At 40.5% G+C, this 14,712-nt stretch overlaps 1 protein-coding gene across 1 annotated transcript in view; it reads right to left on the bottom strand.

Annotated features, from left to right (window-relative positions):
- FAM135B (family with sequence similarity 135 member B) overlaps positions 1-13,783 on the bottom strand; it is a 252,805-nt gene extending 239,022 nt beyond the window's left edge. The window contains exon 1 of the mRNA XM_054017181.1: positions 13,707-13,783. Coding sequence (XP_053873156.1) covers positions 13,707-13,783 — 77 coding nt within the window. The remainder of the gene's footprint in view (positions 1-13,706) is intronic.
- Between the last annotated feature and the right edge of the window lie 929 nt (positions 13,784-14,712).

The raw sequence follows: 14,712 nt of genomic DNA, 5'->3' as shown, positions 1-14,712 counted from the left end.
GAAGTCAAAATGCAGTCTCTTTAGGCATTCCAGCCCTTGGCTCATCACCTAGACACTAGACTTCATGATGAGTGGTTATTGAAAACCAATTTCATCAGATATAGAGTCTTTCTAATCCCAACAGATCAGCCACTTAGCCAGGTCAATACATAACTCAGATTATACCCAATAATCACGCTGATGCAAATCCTTCAGTAACTAAAACTAAAGGTTTAATAATATGTTTAAAAATAGAGAGTTATAAATGGTTAAGGAATCATTTACATACAAGTGATTGCAAAGCCCTTGTATCAGGTTTGTAGCAAAGATAGAATAAAAGAATAAACTACTAGCTTGCAAAGGTCTCTCTAGAATCACTCAAACAGATTGGGAATCATCAGAACTCCTTGTGTAGAGTGCCCTTGTTAGTAATTCAGTCCAGGGGAATGAAGACAAAATGGAGATGTTTCAGGGGTCTTTTATATCCTCTGCAATGTGCATGGAATTTCACTGTCCCAAACAAAGACCACAGCCCCAGTTTGTGGAAAGTTACTGGCCCAAGATGGAGTCAAGGGTCACATGAGCATATCACATGTCCTTACCTGTTGATCGGAATCAAATCGAAAAACGTCTTTCCACCTTATTTCCTCCACTTTCTGAAACAAAATGTTGTCAACAATACATTCCAAGAACTTACTGGAAAGTTTGAGTTTTGCTGTTATTTTTCCAACAGATGTCTGGGTACTTAAAGCCCCCCCATTTCTACCAGGTCTTGTAGTTTTCATATTTCTGTTTTTTTGTTCTATAAATGCCTCCTCCACCACCTCTACCTGATTTGGTGGTACATAGTAGACCACTACCGTGATGTCGCCCCTATTTTTTACCCCTTTTATCTTTACCCAGGGACTTTCAACTGTTCTGCCTCTCACCTCCTTCTGGACCTCAGAACTATACTATTATACGTATATACTATTCTTACTGAATGAAAGTTAAGAACTGTCAGATGAAAATGGTTGGACACATTCTGAAAAAATAATACCCTGATATCTTTGGGGTTTAGCCAAACTTTCAGTGTTTACCAGGCATGAATTCAAAAGCCAGCTCACTGTCCCAACCCATAACACTAGCAATTCATCATTACAAGATGTTTTTCAAAGCACTTGACATTTAACTGGAAGGAGTTTTACCTGTTTTTTATTAATACAATATATAAAATAAAAGCTTACTAAATAATATCGCAGGAAGAGGGTCTCAAGTTAAATTTATTATACTCAGGAACATGAGAAAGGCTTTGATCACTGTCAAGAAAGCTGATAAAATTTTCAGTTCAACAAAGCATAACTGATCTACCAAGGATCTGCACCTTTGGGGAGAATTTCAGTTGAAATGAATAGAGAGAATCTATACAATAAATAGGTGCTTCTAGATGACCAGAATATCGGTGTCCTTATTTAGGAGCCAACATATGCTCGCTCATAGGTTCCTATCTTTGGAGACCCAAGTCTGAAAAATTGGCCCACAATTATTTGTGTTTTAGAAATATTATTGAGAGTTATAAAGATCATTAAAAGTGTGAGACGCTTTTTCTTAAAACTAGAAATATTTTAACACACCATTACATAAATATTTTATTTTCAAGATGTGTGTAAGAAGATGCACAGTAACTATCCTGAGCAAGGTCAAAGCTGCACTTGGTGCAGGAACCAGGGTGGTGAAGGAAAAGGAGGTGCTAAGCCCCAAACCACCCTATAGTCTGCTCTAAGCGATGCTAGCTGGAGCAGTTACCTAAGGACCATTGCATTGGCCGTGGATTGCCAGAAAACAGTGTCTATATAATGACTCCATTCCCTCCATCCAGGAAAGACCAATGTGCCAGGGGGTGGAGTGAGTGGGGTAGAGGAGGCTATATAGCTTTACGCCACCCCCAGAGTCCCCCTCACCTCCCCCCATCAGAGACTCTTTGGCTACCACGGAAGGAAAGCTCTCTTCTCTATTTGTGCCCTCCGAACGGTGCAAAGGGGCCCAGGCCCAGGATCTGGCCAGCTGTTTTTCCTAACAGCTCAGCCTATATTTAAATGCTCCATTTGTTGCTGGTGATTGTGCAGCTCTCTCCCCTGAGATATGTGCCGCATGTAACAAGGTAACAACACAGTCTGAACACAGATAACTTCACATGCCTCAATTAGTTAGCAGTTGTGAAGTGCTTCGGAAAGGAAAAGTGCCAAATAACTGCTAAGCAGCAGTATTATCCTCACATACCAACTCCAGGAATAGCCTCAAATTCCATCGCAATTGCCTGGATCTCTCCGAAGCACTTCAGAATTATTTCATTACCAGTACTGCTCATTTAGTTACAATCATCAGCACCATTTCTCTTCCCGTTCAGAATAAATGCACTGACTGCTTGTGTTGGTGTTTTGTTTCCAGCTTGTTCCAGTTAAGCTTAATGTGTAAACATGTTTCACTTCACTTTAAGTAACAATATGTTGCCGCACATAAACAGGGATCATTTTGTGAGGCTGCTGGCTTGGCATCACCTCCCGTCCCCCACGCACACCGTGATCCCCAAATGGGGACACATACGTTCTTGTAATTCTACAAAGTAAGAGCTAGAGCTAATGTTCAACGTGTACCTCTGTAAAAATGTAAATCATATTAGGTGAGCCTGAAGCTTCTTTCAGACTCAATTCACTCAGGATTCCATTAAAGCAGCAGCGTAAATGTCACTTGGATTGTGGTGGGCTTTTTTTTTTTCCTTACAGGAGGAACCATCTTGTTGCTCCAGGAGCAGCGTTTGGTCTTTGGTAAGCCAATTACAAGGTCAAGCTGGCTTTCTTAGGAGAGCGTGTGGACATCAGCAAAAGCTTTCAGAAAGGGTGGCGACTTTCAGCTTTTCCAGCATGGTTTACCAATGAGAGAGAGTTTGTTTAATAAAAAAGCAAAAACCCATTATCCTTTGCAACGTAAATGTAAGGATCTCAAACCACTTAACAGACAATCAATGAGATCTCAATAGCCAGCAGTACTGCTAATCTCAAGCTTTCAAAATCACAAGATTGGCTTAAAAATGTGATTTTAAAAAGTAATAAATCTGGGGTCCTTTTTTTCCCCCACCTTCTTGGCTCACAGTTGCAAGGTTCTCTTTCAACCACGAATGCTACAAAACTTACTTTAAAAAAAAGGAAAGCTGAGAGTTACCCATCATCATCTGATGCCAGGAGCTGGGGCTTTAAGAAAAGTACCATGCAAAACCTGCATTCAAATCACACGAGTTGGCTTGTGTTGAGCTCCAGTACAGACGCCTCACTCTTTAACTTAGGTACCCAAATTTGAAAACATTTGTTTAGGGGCCTGCCTGAGCTTCTGAGATGCTGAACACACATACCCAAAGCACAAAGGGCCTGATCCAAAGTCCACTGAAGTCAATGGGTTTGGAATAAGGTCCTAGTGGTCTGATTGCCAAAAGGAGCTAAGCACATGTAGTTTCCATTGGCCTAGTGAATGCTCAGCACCTTTGAAAAATCAGGCTATAGGAGCACTGGAAAGCTACTAGTACTCTCTCCAATATTAGTTTATTCAACTAGCATCATCACGTTTGATGAGCTCACTAATGTATCCAACTCCCTTTACTTTTGGGTTTTAAAATACCATGAATTTTATAAGGCACTCTAGTGGCTAACTTTTTATTAAAGATACACAAATTGTTAACCGCTGCTTTCTTATTCTATTCTGTGTGAGTTCTTATACCATGTTCCTCACCGTAGCATCTGAGCGCCTTCCAGTAGAGCATTAAGCAATGTAACTAACATCGGTCCCATGTTTGTTCTGTCATCCTCTCCACAGGGGGAAAAGCATGTGCAGTGGAGTGCTCTGGTTTGTTTTGTTTTATACACACACACACAGCAATGTCTTTAGATTAGAGAAGGCAGGTCAAGAAGGCCTGGCACTTGGAGTGGAAGGTGGTGAGGTTTGTGATGTAGTGGTGAGGAAGTTCATTCCACAGTCTTGAACCAGTACCTGACAAGGTTCTGTCTCCTGCACAAAACAAGATTTACTCATATGGTAGAAAGTTGACGTTGTCAACCGTGGTCTTAATCCCAGAGCTTTCATTGATTTTTTTTTTTTTTAAGATAACCGGGTCCAAGCCATTGAAGCACTTTTGAAATAAGGACCAAGACTTTGAACCTGATTCAGTATTCTAGGGGCAGCCAGCATATGGAACGGAAAATGGGTCTGATGTGGCTCAGAAGATGTGCCACGGTGTTCTGTAAGAGCTGAAGTTTTTTAAGTGCTGAAAGCTTTCTGCTCAAGAAGGTTACATTGCTGCAGTCCAGCCAAGAGATGACAAAGGAATGAATAACTGAGGCCAGGTCATCATTTGCCAAGAAGGGATGGGACATTTGTGTTCTGTGCTGTGTGTTTTTATTAGTGATGGTGGTGGTGAAGAAATGAACCTTGCACTAAGAACACAAAGTGGCATGGTGTGTCCTTGCTCTGGACCTCTAAGGGCAATCTTCTCCATATTCTGGCCTCATACCATTGACCTCTGAAAATAACATTTGAGACCTTGAACTTGTAGGGAGCTAGTGTGACAAGCAGAGGCTGGGTCCAACGTGCTCAAGGTGGCCTATGTTGCTAAGGAAATGTGCTGCTGGATTCTGTCCTAAGAGCTGATGACTTCAATGGCCAAGTAGATCACATCACTGCAGGTAACACACATGCATTCTTGAGGCTAAATCATCTGCCAAGATGGGATACAGTCTCCTAGCAAGTCACACATGAATGTGTTGCCTGTGGCTGATACTTGCCACTGTCACAGATAGCATGCTGAATAGTATGGCCCACTGGTCAGACCCGGCACGGCAGTCATCATATTAATTATGAAAGGAGCCAGACTACAGCTTTGCATTGGGTCCTGATAACACCCCTCCACCCCCCGCCTACCAAAAAAAAAGAATGCTTCATCATAATGCTTCTCTTTGTTTCTCAAACGTTGGCCTTCGATTCTAGAAGTCAAGGGACTAATTGTGAATTAATTCAATCATTTTCCCAGACCATTCTTTTCATGTTCACTGTGTTTTAAAAATATATCAGTGTCAGAATTCTAGTATTATCAAGGCACCTGCTCACCTTTCCTGTGACCTTTGCTTCCCCCTCAGTCACTCAGAAAGTTATTTATACTGTGGATTTGCCAGTATCGGTGGGAGGGGCGGGGGTTAAGTATGGAAATCCATCAAATAGGTTTTAAAACAGTTCAAGAATAAAGGTGCAGAAGGATTGCTTCTGACAGAACCAGACAAATCAATTAATTGATCTCTAGCAGACAGGGATAATTTTATTTCCTAGTCTATTAAAGAAGATCAGAATTGGCTAGCTAATTTTACTAGAGAAATATCTGTCACCAGTCATTAAGCAGCAGATGATGGAGAGAACTCGGATGGAGAAACTAAAAACTGCTTTTCCGTCTAGAAATTGCATTACTTATTACTCAGCCTTCAGAACTCTAGGTTCAAACATCAGCACGAGACTTTTGTTTCTACAAAAAGTGTTTTTCTCTTCACAATAGTATTGTCTACAAATCAACAAGTGACCATTCATGTCTATAAATACTAATACTTATGTTTGTGCCTTTGAGTAAGAGAACATTAGTATTAATTGCAAATATCTCACCAAGAAAAAACAACTTGAAGCATGTAACCTATTGATGACTGGTCCCCAGTACCCAAGCCTGGAACACAAAGAATCCTGATTATTTTCTATTTAGACATTCTTGATCATCCAGGCCACTTACTGTAGTTTTGAATGTTAACCATTTATTTAGGGAACAGACAATTTTGACTACTTAATGGAATTTGATTAACAACAGATGCCTTTGGGCTTTTGTGGGGAAGGGCCTACCAGAACCCTCTTGGTTTGTCCTTTGGAAAGTATTTGTATTTATTTAAGTTGTTGTTTCTAAAGCACTCACTGTTGGCCTAACTCTGCTCACATTGAAGTCAATGACTTTCAGAGGAGAGTTGGGCCAACATTCAGCCCTTTAGAAAATCATAAGAACAAAAGAACGGCCATACTGGGTCAGAAAAATGGTTCGTCTAGCCCAGTATCCTGTCTTCTAACAGTGACCAGTACCAGATGCTTCAGCAGGAATGAACAGAACATGGCAATTATGGAGTGATCCATCTCCTGTTGTCCAGTCTGAGCTTCTGGACATCGATAGCTTAGGGATGCCCAGAGCATGGGGTTGTATCCTGAACATCTTGGCTAATACCCATTGATGGACCTAACCTCCATTAATTTATCTGATTCTTTTCTGATCCCGCTCATGCTTTTGGCCTTCACAGGATACCTTGGTAACAAGTTCCAGAGGTTGATTATGTCTTGTGTGAAGAAGTACTTCTTTATGTTTGTTTTAAACCTGTTGCCTATTAATATCATTGGGTGACCACCAGTACTTGCATTATGAGAAGGAGTAAACAATACTTCCTTATTCACTTTCTCCACACCACTCATGGTGTAATAGACCTCTATCATATCCCCCCATAGTCATCTCTTTTCTAAGATGAAAAGTCCCAGTCTTTTTAATCTCTCCTCACATGGAAGTTGTTCCATACCCCTAATCATTTTTCTTGTCCTTCTCTGTAATGTTTCCAATTATAATATATCTTTTTTGAGATGTGGGGACCACAACTGCACTCAGTATTAAAAGTGTGGGCGTACCATGGATTTATTTAGTGACATTATATTTTCTCTCTTATTCCCTATCCCTTGCCTGATTGTTCCTAACATTGTTAGCTTTTTTCACTGCCACTGCATATTGTGCAGATGTTTACAGAAAACTATCCACAATGACTCCAAGATCTCTTTCCTGAATGGTAACAGCTAATTTAGACTCCATTATTTTGTATTCATAGTTGGAACTGTGTTTTCCAGTGTGCATTAGTTTGCACTTATCAACATTGACTTTCATCTGCCATTTTGTTGCCCCGTTGTCCAGTTTAGTGAGATCCCCTTGTAGAACATGTCACCTCAGGATGAAACGCAGAGACAAAATTTCTCGACACTTTAAATGACTGCTTCTTGGAGCAGCTGGTACGGGAACCCACAAGGGGAGAGGCAACTCTACATTTCGTCCTGAGTGGAGCGCAGAGCTGGTCCAAGAGGTAACTATAACAGGACCACTTGGAATATTAGTGACCATAATATTATAACATTTAACATCCCTGTGATGGGAAGAACATCTCAACAGCCCAACACTGTGGCATTTAATTTCAAAAAGGGGAACTATGCAAAAATGAGGGGGTTAGTTAAACAGAAATTAAAAGGTACAGTGACTGAAGTGAAATCCCTGCAAGCTGCATGGGCGCTTTTTAAAGACACCATAACAGAGGCCCAACTTAAATGTATACCACAAATTAAGAAACACAGTAAAAGAACTAAAAAAGAGCCACCATGGCTTAACAACTATGTAAAAGAAGCAGTGAGAGATAAAAAGACTTCCTTTAAAAAGTGGAAGTCAAATCCTAGCGAGGTAAATAGAAAGGAGCATAAAAACTGCCAAATTAAGTGTAAAAATGTAATAAGAAAAGCCAAAGAGGAGTTTGAAGAACGGCTAGCTAAAAACTCAGAAGGTAATAAAATGTTTTTTTAAGTACATCAGAAGCATGAAGCCTGCTAAACAATCAGTGGGCCCCTCGATGATCGAGATAGAAAAGGAGCGCTTAAAGATGATAAAGTCATTGCGGAGAAACTAAACAAATTCTTTGCTTCAGTCTTCATGGCTGAGGATGTTAGGGAGATTCCCAAACCTGAGCCGGCTTTTGTAGGTGACAATTTGAGGAACTGTCACAGACTGAAGTGTCACTGGAGGAGGTTTTGGAATTAATTGATAAACTTAACATTAACAAGTCACCGGGACCAGATGGCATTCACCCAAGAGTTCTGAAAGAACTCAAATGTGAAATTGCGGAACTATTAACTAGGGTTTGTAACCTGTCCTTTAAATCGGCTTCTGTACCCAACGACTGGAAGATAGCTAATGTAACGCCAATATTTAAAAGGGGCTCTAGAGGTGATCCCAGCAATTACAGACCGGTAAGTCTAACATCAGTACTGGGCAAATTAGTCGAAACAATAGTAAAGAATAAAATTGTCAGACACGTAGAAGAACAAAAATTGTTGGGCAAAAGTCAACATGGTTTCTGTAAAGGGAAATCATGTCTTACTAATCTATTAGAGTTCTTTGAAGGGGGTCAACAAACATGTGGACAAGGGGGATCCAGTGGACACAGTGTACTTAGATTTCCAGAAAGCCTTTGATGAGGTCCCTCACCAAAGGTTCTTACATAAATTAAGTTGTCATGGGATAAAAGGGAAGGTCCTTTCATGGATTGAGAACTGGTTAAAAGACAGGGAACAAAGTGTAGGAATAAATTGTAAATTCTCAGAATGGAGAGGGGTAACTAGTGGTGTTCCCCAAGGGTCAGTCCTAGGATCAATCCTATTCAACTTACTCATAAGTGATCTGGAGAAAGGGGTAAAAAGTGAGGTGGCAACATTTGTAGATGATATTAAACTGCTCAAGATAGTTAAGACCAAAGAGAACTGTGAAGAACTTCAAAAAGATCTCACAAAACTAAGTGATTGGGCAACAAAATGACAAATGAAATTTAATGTGGATAAATGTAAAGTAATGCACACTGGAAAAAATAACCCCAACTATACATACAATATGATGGGGGCTAATTTAGCTACAACAAATCAGGGAAAAAATCTTGGAGTCATCATGGATAGTTCTCTGAAGATGTCCACGCAGTGTGCAGAGGTGGTCAAAAAAGCAAACAGGATGTTATTAATAATTAAAAAGGGGATAGAGAATAAGACGGAGAATATATTATTGACCTTATATAAATTGATGGTACACCCGCATCTTGAATACTGCATACAGATGTGGTCTCCTCATCTCAAAAAAGTTATACTGGCACTAGAAAAGGTTCAGAGAAGTGCAGCTAAAATGATTAGGGGATTGGAAAGGGTCCCATACGAGGAGAGATTAAAGAGGCTAGGACTTTTCAGCTTGGAAAAGAGGAGACTAAGGGGGGATATGATAGAGGTATATAAAATTATGGGTGATGCGGAGAAAGTAGATAAGGAAAAGTTATTTACTTATTCCCATAATACAAGAACTAGGGGTCACCAAATGAAATTAATAGGCAGCAGGTTTAAAACAAATAAAAGGAAGTTCTTCTTCACCTAGCGCACAGTCAACTTGTGGAACTCCTTACCTGAGGAGGTTGTGAAGGCAAGGACTATAATAGCGTTTAAAAGAGAACTGGATAAATTCATGGAGGTTAAGTCCATTAATGGCTATTAGCCAAAATGGATAAGGAATGGTGTCCCTAGACTCTGTCTGTCAGAGGGTGGAGATGGATGGCAGGAGAGAGATCACTTGATCATTACCTGTTAGGTTCACTCCCTCTGGGGCACCTGGCATTGGCCACTGTCGGTAGACAGGATACTGGGCTAGATGGACCTTTGGTCTGACCCAGTACGGCCGTTCTTATGTTCTTATGTAATCTTCCTACGAAAGCCTTTCAGATTCTCTCCTGGTCATTTGGTACCGATCGGTTAGTGAAAAATACTAAAAAGCTTTGGACATAAGTAGCTTGAGCAATTTTGTTTTGGCTGCAAACTTTGCCATCTCCCTCTTCACCCTCTTGTCCAGAATATTTATGAATACAGCAGAACCTCAGAGTTATGAATGCCTCAGGAATGGAGGTTGTTCATAACTCTGAAATGTTCGGAACTGTGCACAAAACATTATGGTTGTTCTTTCAAAAGTTTACAACTGAACATTGACTTAACACAGCTTTGAAATTTTACTATGGAGAAGAAAAGTGCTGCTTTTAACCATCTTAATTTAAATGAAACAATCACAGAAACTGTTTCCTTATCTTGTCAAATCTTTTTTTTTAAACTTCCCCTTTATTTTTTTAGTAGTTTATGTTTAACACAGTCTTGTATTATATTTGCCTTGGGGGGGGGGGAAGAGAGGGGTCTCTGCAGCTGCGTATTGCGTATTCCGGTTCCAAATGAGGTATGTGGTTGACTGGACAGTTTGTAACTCTGGTGTTCGTAACTCTGAGGTTCTACTATATGTTGAATGGAACTGATCCCAGTACAGATCCATGGGGGACCCTGCTCTTTACCGCTCTCCATTGTGAAAACTGACCATTTATTCTTATCCTTTGTTTCTTATCTTTTAACCAGTTAGTGATCCATGAGAGAACCTTCCTCTTACCCCATGACTGCTTATTTTGCTTAAGAGCCTTTGGTGTGGGACTTTGTCAAAGGCTTCCTGAAAGTCACATACACTGTATCCACTGGGATTGCCCTTGTCCACGTTTCTGGACCCACTCAAATAATTTTAATAGATTGGTGAGGTGAAAGTCGTGCTGACTTTTCAATAATATATGGTGTATCTGATAACTCTGTTCTTTGCTATAGTTTCAACCAATTTACCTGGTATTGAAGTTAGGGTTACTGGCCTGTAATTGCCAGGATTGCCTCTGGATCCTTTTTAAAAAACATTATATCTCCTCGAGGCATCTGGTAGAGAGGCTGATTTAAGTGATAGGTTACATACCACAGTTAGTAGTTCTGCAATTTCATATTTGAGTTCCTTCAGAACTCTTGGATGAATCCCATCTGGTCCTGGTGACTTATTACTTTTTAATTTATTAAGTTGTTCCCAGACCACCTTTACTGACATCTGGGATAGCATCTCAGATACTTCACCTAAAAAGAATGGCTGTGGGAATCTCCCTCACATCTTCTGCAGTGAAGACTGATGCAGAGAATTCATTTAGCTTCTCTGCAGGAGCTCTGTATTCCTTGAGTAACCCTTTAGCACCTCGATTGTCCAGTGGCCCCCTGGATTGTTTGGCTGGCTTCTTGCTACTAATGTACTTAATTTTTTTGCTAGCTTTTCTGTCTTCTGATAGTTGTTCTTGAAGTTCTTTTTTGGGTTGCCTAATTCTACTTTTATACTTGACTTGCCAGAGTTTATGCTCCTTTAGATTTTCCTCACTAAGATTTGAGTTCCAGTTTTCAAATGATGTATTTTTGCTTCTAACTGCCTCTTTTACTCGGTGGTTTAGCTATGGTAGCATTTTTATTTTATTTTTTTGGTCCTCTGTTTTTTTCCTTCAGGGTATAAATTTAGTCTGAGCTTCTATTATGGTGTTTTTAAAGAGTTTCCATGTAGCTTGCATGCATTTCTCTCTTGTGCCTATTCTTTTTAAATTTTCATTTAACTAGCTTCTTCATTTTGTGTGGTTCCCCTTTTTGAAGATAAATGCTACTGTGGTGGGTTTCTTCAGTGTTTTCCCCACTACAACTATGTTAAATTTAATTACATTATGGTCTCTATTACCTGGTCGTTCAGCTCTATTCACCTCTGGACCAGATCTTGTGCTCCACTTAGGACTAAATAAAGAATTACCTCTCCCCTTGGGAGTTCCGCGACTAGCTGCTCTACGAAGCAGTCATTAATGGTGTCTAGAAATGTTATCTCTGCAACATATCCTGAGGGGATATGTACCGAGCCAACAGAGGGATAGTTGAAATCCCTCATTCTTGGGTTTTCTGTCTTTGTAGCCTCTCTAAACTTTGAGCATTTTACAATCACTGTCATCATACTGGGCAGGCGGTCGGTAGTATATTGCTACTGTTCTATTCTGAGTATTCGAGCATGGAATTTCTATCCATAGAGGTTCTATGGTACAGTTTGATTTATTTAAGATTTTTCCTATATTTGACTGTATGCTTTCTTTCCCATATAGTGCTACTCCCCCACTAGCACGACCTACTCTGTCATTCCTATATATTTTGTACCCCAGAATTACCGTGTCCTATTGATTATCATCATTCCACCAGGTTTCTGTGATGCCTATTATATCATCATCATCATCATCAAATACCAGACATTCAAGCTCACCTATCTTAGTATTTAGATTGCAGAGAGAGCTAAAATGTACAGAACACAATAAACTCCTTGCAGATTAAACCATTTTGTGATTAAGTTGAATCAAGTCCCTTGATTAAAAGGCATGTGTGCTCTCTTCCTAATAGTTAGATTTTGGTATAGTCAAGGCTGTTTTCGAGAATAAGGGCTCTAAACATTGTTCTCTGGGCCAAGAATAGGATGAAGAGATGCAGCTGCTTTAAGTTCAGTGGAGCTATGCTGATACTCAACTGGTGCTATCTGGTCCTCATTTCTCAAGAGTGCATAACTTGGCAGAAAAAAAAAAGTATATTCTTGGTTCCAATCTAAAATAGGTATCTATCCAATACTGATTTGTGTTTTAGTTTTAATCAGCACCTACTGCTATAGATCATATGGCCTTCATGCTACCTTGACCATTTCAGGGGCTTCATGGGAACAATTTTTCATGGGTTCACTGAACATTTCATCATAGTAAGAAAAATGCACTGGAATGGGTTACCCTAGGGAGGTGGTGGAGTCTCCTTCCTTGGAGGTTTTTAAGGCCCGGCTTGACAAAGCCCTGGCTGGGATGATTTAGTTGAGAATTGGTCCTGCTTTGAGCAGGGGGTTGGACTAGATGACCTCCTGAGGTCCCTTCCAACCCTGATATTCTATGATTCTATGAAAAATTATATTCCATTTTCCGGTGGAGACAGCTCTGATTAGCTAAACTATCCTACACCTGGAGCAGTTTCACAGTTCAGGTAACACTATCAGTTACCTGCATATCCAAGTCATCTGCCATCCACTGACATGGGGGGGTGGAGTTGCAGCTAGGTAGAGGGCATTTCTGAGTCAGTATATGAAAACTCACTGACAAAAAATAAATATTCCAGCAGACCCGCAATAGAATAGTCAATTAGCAACAAAGTCCACACCCTCAGGGCTGTCTGAACCTATCCAGTTCCACTGGTAACCTTGAGCAGACCTTCAATATAGGTCCCTGGCCCTGATGAAAGAAATCACAGAATACACCTGTGATCTAATAATAGCCACTAGAAGCCCAGTCACCATGCAATCTTTAGAAGAGACTACCACCATTTAGTAGCCACATATTTGCCATGCCTCTACCACCAGGCAAAGTCCAGGGGAAAAGTTAAATAAGTTTACTGGAAGTCACCCCTTCTTCTGAAGCATTGATTTTAAAACCACAGTGGGCTTATAATACATGGAGGTTAATAGAACCAAAGCTTCTAAATATTAGATACAGGATGTAACGAATACTCAGTGTTCCAATTCTAAAAGTGAATTAGTAGAGTTCCATTAAACTCCATTATAGGAAAATAGAGCAACTACATTTATGACCCCAAAGTGAGCATTATTTAATATGAAGCAGGAAGGAAAAGACACGGAGCACAACTGTCATTCATGTTGGAAGATCAGCGCTAACCCAGGAGAGTTAAAGCAGTCACTGTGCCTAAGCTTAAGCAGCTGGTTAAATCCATTTGATCTAGTTTTATAAACACATTGTTTTTATAATTCAGGCAGTCAGACTTTACAGATAAGAGGAAATAACATGCTTTCAGCTTCCTTGACTGCGAGGAAAGACTAATGATACTCACCACCACCAGATTACATGAAGTATAACTGCATTAGCAGGAAGCAACTTATTTCAGAGTCTAGGTCCTTTCCTTAAATAGGCATTATACAAGCAGCTAAAAACTAATGGAAGCTCCAAACTTACCCTCTCTGGAAGAGATCCACATTGTGGAATTTGTGTAGTTCCACAGAAAACTCGACCGTTCCCTGTACCTCAGACATGATCTTTTCAGGTCATCACCTAAATGACACACAAACAGGTATTTTAAACATGCTGAACAGTTTGCTTAATAACAAATTCACTTAAATTCCTACATCTTGCTTCAGCACTTTGGGCTTCATCCATGACCCAGTGAACTCAATGGGAGTCTTTATACTGAAATCAATGGACTCTGTTCAGGCTTTTCATTGATAACAGCCCTATCCACGTCATGCTGGTGAGTCATAAAAGACAAAGACAGCCTGAGGATGCAGCAATAATGCTACATTAGGCTATATCATAATCATTGAAATGTACATAGTGTCCTTCAGCCTAGAACCTCCGAGTGCTTTCCAAGCTCTCTCAATGTTCCTGGGGGGAAAGAGAGATGTTGTTAGACCCATTTTAGAGAATGGAAAATTCAGTCTCCAGCCAAACACGACAGCGGTACAGAGTTCTCTTGCTCCCATCCCCTGTGCCCTCTCCCACCAAGGCACTTATCAAAGACAAGGAAGGGAGATTTCACATGGAACAGAACTAACTCCAGAAATAATGAATGGCAGGGATTGCCACGTAAGCTCTTTTGGGCAGGAAAATTAGTCTGTATCACAGCTGTCACGGACAAGATTGTGACAGGACCCCCAGGGTGCAACCTGGGATTGTGCCCTCTTAACTCTCTCCAGGCTGGGCTGTCTCTCACAATGCCTTGCTAGTGACCAGCAGCAAACCCCTCCAGGTGCTGTGATCACTCAACACAACAGCATGTGGAGCCCCACACCCAGCTAGATTGCATGAATGCTCCCAGAGTCACTCATGAATCACTCAGAGAAAGGCACCAGAACCAAATCCCCCCAGCTTCCAGCACTGTACCTCAGGAATATACTGTCTGGCACTGCTCAAGACAAGCAGTGCAGATTCATTAATTGGTTCACCACTTCATCAATGGAAAGTG

The sequence above is a fragment of the Malaclemys terrapin genome, chromosome 2 (assembly GCF_027887155.1).
Source record: "Malaclemys terrapin pileata isolate rMalTer1 chromosome 2, rMalTer1.hap1, whole genome shotgun sequence".
Taxonomy (NCBI): Eukaryota; Metazoa; Chordata; order Testudines; family Emydidae; genus Malaclemys; species Malaclemys terrapin.
The sequence above is the reverse complement of the archived record's forward strand: the minus strand, read 5'-3'. Positions and strand labels throughout refer to the sequence as shown.